The sequence below is a fragment of the Nestor notabilis genome, unplaced genomic scaffold, assembly GCF_000696875.1.
Source record: "Nestor notabilis isolate BGI_N333 unplaced genomic scaffold, ASM69687v1 scaffold34, whole genome shotgun sequence".
Classification (NCBI taxonomy): Eukaryota; Metazoa; Chordata; class Aves; order Psittaciformes; family Psittacidae; genus Nestor; species Nestor notabilis.
In genome coordinates, this window is record NW_009925862.1 from 45753 (window position 1) to 50030 (window position 4278).

General features: G+C 45.5%; 1 protein-coding gene across 1 annotated transcript in view; it reads left to right on the forward strand.

The window, feature by feature from the left end:
• LOC104404715 (protein phosphatase 1 regulatory subunit 12B-like) overlaps window positions 1-4278 on the forward strand; it is a gene marked incomplete at its 3' end in the record, with an annotated part of 42876 nt that overhangs the window by 18878 nt on the left and 19720 nt on the right. The window contains exon 11 of the mRNA XM_010013229.1: window positions 774-899. Coding sequence (XP_010011531.1) covers window positions 774-899 — 126 coding nt within the window. The remainder of the gene's footprint in view (window positions 1-773; window positions 900-4278) is intronic.

Genomic DNA, 4278 nt, shown 5'->3' on the forward strand with positions numbered 1-4278 from the left:
GGAATGAGGAGAATCCGCTGCATGAACAGATGGTGCCCAGGCCTGCTGTGTAGTACAGATTTCTCCCAATATTCTTTCTTTTCAGAGCAGCTGAGTTTCAATTCACAGGTCCCACAGGTGTCTGAAAGGGCATCAGCAGTTGAAAAATTCAAACCAGCTGAAGGCTGAGCGAATGGATTTGTGTTGCATTGCAAGCTCAAGGTCCTGTCCAAGACCAGAAAAGGACATACTGCCCAACTGTATCTTAGGAAAAGGAGCCCTGATTTCAGATAACTGTGATAAACAGGACTATTAGCAATTTATTGATAACTTCTCCAGTAGTTTTAGACATTGCCAAACATTTTGTTTGTTGTTTGCTGCTGCTAAGTACAGCAAAGGATTTGCCAGGCTGAATTGCTTTACTGTCACTGCCTGGACACCTTGGAGATAAAAGCTTCCCCTGCAGCTGGAGTGTCTGTGTATTTCTGCAATGCTGCTTGATGTAAGATGGCAGAGAGAATATAAATGACATTATTTAATATGTTATATTATCTTTATGGACAATCTAAATTTCAGTTGCAAGTTTTCTGTCTAAAAAGGATCTTGTCCCTCTTGATGCAAAAGTGATTCTTACACAATACACCTGAAGCTGGTAAGGCCAGAAGGGCCGTTTCAGGGAGTTGTGTCACAACAGAGGTGTAAGGGAAGGATTTTTGTGTTGTGGAACTGGAAAGGAGCCAGAAACAGATGCCAGGAGTTTTTCTGAATAACCCCTGTGCTCTGTCCTGCATCAGGGAATCAGCTGTGAACCTGGTGCGGAGCGGCTCCTACACCCGGCAGCCGTGGAGGGATGAGCCAAAGGGAAACGAAGCTCCTCATTCTGGTGCACCTACTACCTACGTGTCTACTTACTTGAAAAGGTATGTCCAGTCCTGGCTTACCTGTGTTCCCAGGCAGGTAGCTCCACTCTCAACGAGCCTCCCAAGCTTCAGCCTCCTGCTTGCTGCTCACTGCATCAGTGTATCTGGCTGTGGGACCCTCCTCTGCTGAGAGCAGGAAATACAGATTAAGATTTGCTGACATTTGCCATGCTAAAGGGTATTTTTGAAGGCCATCACTTTTGTTGTTTTGAAAATTGCTGAACTGAATTTAAACACTCTTGGTCACACAATTCAAATGGAAAGAGTTTTCTCAGTTTTAGCCTAGTATTATGGTTAGATAACAAAAATCGATCATAAAAGCAGACTAAAGTAATTTCAGTCTGCAAGCACTGTTCAGATAGCTATTGACAGGTAAGTTGCAGCTTATCTCTAATTTTCATTCATATTAGTCCATGTTTATGGCATCATTATCAGAAAAGTGGCAGTGGTTCTCTGCGTGACTTACAGCACTTGCTGTAAGGAGCAAGACTGATGTCTCCAACTGTTTTCTTGTTGCAGTAAGGAGGCAGTTTCTGTACAGTGTGTGTGAAATTGTAGAGGCCAGTTGTTGGTAGCCCAGCAGCACAGGAGAATTTTTCTTAACTTGCAGTACCTGTAACCCTTTGGAAGGCAGAGGCTCAGTTTCCTTGAAGTACCAGCTAATGGCTGTCTCTGAATGAGCTGAATGAATGCCCTGCTCTGTTATGCAAATAATACATTACTGAGTTTTCATCCCAGCTGTGAGGAGGAGGATCAGCCCTTTGTGCAAGAGCAGTGCCAGCACCTCGCCTTTATTTTAGCTAATAGTGTAACCCATTAAAACCACATGTATAAACATGTCACGCTGCAAAGCCACTTGATCTGGGCTTAAGGAAAAAAAACAGAAATACTTCCAGGTTTTAGAGTGTGTTTTAGCAGATTCTAGACCCTGAACTAAACAACTGTCCTGAAGATGGGACAGTTGCTTGAGATCTTTGGGAAGGGGCAGGTTTTTCTGTGTTCCAGTACTTGTGCTGGTAGAGGTAAGTCGTGCTCGAGGATGTGCCTGTCCAATTGCTGAGCACACACAGACCCATTTCCACAAAAGGTGACACAGCCACTTCAGTCAGTAGGCTTCTGATCTGCTGATCCATTCCAGTGACTTCACATCTATGCTGGGACATGATGACAGGCCAACAACCTCCATAGCTTGTCTCTCTAAAGGCAGTCTGACAAGCTGCAGCTGATTACATTGGAAACAGCCCTGCTGCTCCCTAGTCCGAGACAGGCCAGTCACTCACATGCTGCCCCTTGAAATTCTACAAACATTGCCTGTTTATCTGGGCTAAGCCAGAGCCAGATTTAGTACTAAATTCACCCAGTTGTACTGTATTTCCTTGATTAAACTGTACAGGCACTAGCAAAGGCTTTGGCTGGCAGTGGTACTTCACTAACACTGATTTCTTATTGCAAAGGCTGAATTCGGGCCTTTCACAGGAGTGTTGGTTTACAAGCAGTTGCAGAGAGTAGCTTTGCCAGGTGGGAATAAAGGGCACCTTTTCTAAAGAGGTCAATGGTTTGGCATATTATGTACAAACAGAAAAACCATGATCAATTTACCTCTATCCCATCTGGTTTTCTATAGGAAATGCACAGAGAAATTAAATATCATCCTACTGAACCTCTGATTTCTCCATCCTTGTGCATCAGCCTCTAAGATGAGGAAGGGAACCTGGTTGCCTGTTAAGGATAAACTCTTTCAAAGTATTAAGAAAACTCTGAACACAACTCCCAAAGATAAAAGCTTGTTCTGAGAGAGGAAGAATTAAAGTGAACGTGAGATACCTGGATGTTACTGAGAGGGTGACCTCTGTTATCTGCATTTCCTCTTTACCTCAGCATGTCCTGGTTATGTTCTCTAAGTGCTTTATTTGACCCCCAAACAAAGATAAACAGCAACAGATGATCTGAAGATGTTCTTCTAACAGGGAATGCTGACTTTCAGCAATGCTGCAGGTGCTCTTCAGCTGTAGTTGAAGCCAATGTCAGAGCTCTTTGTGTAACGGTAAAGACTCATTGATTCCACTTTCTCCATGGGTGTACCACTAGCCCCCACCACAGCACCCTGTTGACAGCCTGTTCTCCAGTTGGTGTATATTGGCCTTCAAACAGCCAGTTCACTTGTTCTGTGTATTAAAGGATTTGGAAGAAAACTGGCATAGCAGCTGGAATGAGTTCAGCATCCTGCCCATGCCATCAGCCTGTGTGGTGCCTCACGGGAAGGGGTCACATCTACCAGTATGAAACCACTTTTTCACACAGTTAGGTTCTCTTTACCTATTGGCATAAACTCCTTTCTTACTGGCTTTAAGGCCACATTAAGCCCATCCCAGCCAGTCAGGCCAACAATCAAGAGCAGTCCTCCACTTCCCACACTGTCCTTGCTTCCAGCAACCACCAGTTCAGGAGCCAGGGGCTATACGTGACCCTTGTTCCTAAAGCCACCACTGTGGCCCACTTCCCTGAGCAAATCCCATTTTGATCTCTGCAGAACCCTATGGCAGCGTGTTACAAACAAAGCAGTTCTGTCTTTTGTGCAGATCTTTTTCATGAGTGTGTGTGGAAGCTTTTTGAGGGGGTTTCAGGTTTGGAATTCACTTGCTGTTTTCAGAAGTATTTCTTTTTCTCGATTTGAAATGTTGCTTTCCATGTCATTGCTCATTCCCTGGTGGTTCAGTTATGGTGATGACGTTAGAGAATGAGTAGCAAGCAATGTGTCAGTACCTGTTTTTATTTCTAATGTTGAATTCTTTAGCACAAATTCATACTCCCCTGTTTTACAGCTCCATATGAACACAGCTGATAAGTAACAGGATTCCCCAGCTAACCTCTTTGTTGCAATCCTCCGGTCCTGTTCAGATCAACTGGGAACAGTTGAATAAATTGCCTTGGAGTGTCCCTCAAGCTGTGCAGTGTTCCCCATGCAGGGTGACAGGGTGGGGAGGTGAATTCCTGTGGAGCTGGCAATGTCTTGGCTGCCTTGGAGCAGGAGCGTGCCCGTGATGCCCCAGAACCACGTTTCTCTGTCCCAGGGTGTGTGCGTAGGAGCTGGCACAACACCATCACCATGCTCTCTGCCTCCATTCCTCCTCCTTCCCCTCTCAGCTCCCCCAAACCTGCCTTCTCCCCAGGCACCTGATGCTGCTTCTATTCTCTTGTTTCCCTTCTGAAAGCCAGTCATTGTCAGGTCTTACTTAATGACCCTCCCGTGTCCTCCCTTCCTGACCAAGTTCCTTTCCTTCTTTGCAGCCACCCCTCGTGCCCCAACCTTGGCTTCTCCTTGGGTGGTGCTACATCAGCCCTGATACCCCCAGGGTTGCCATCACCTTTTTCCCTCCAG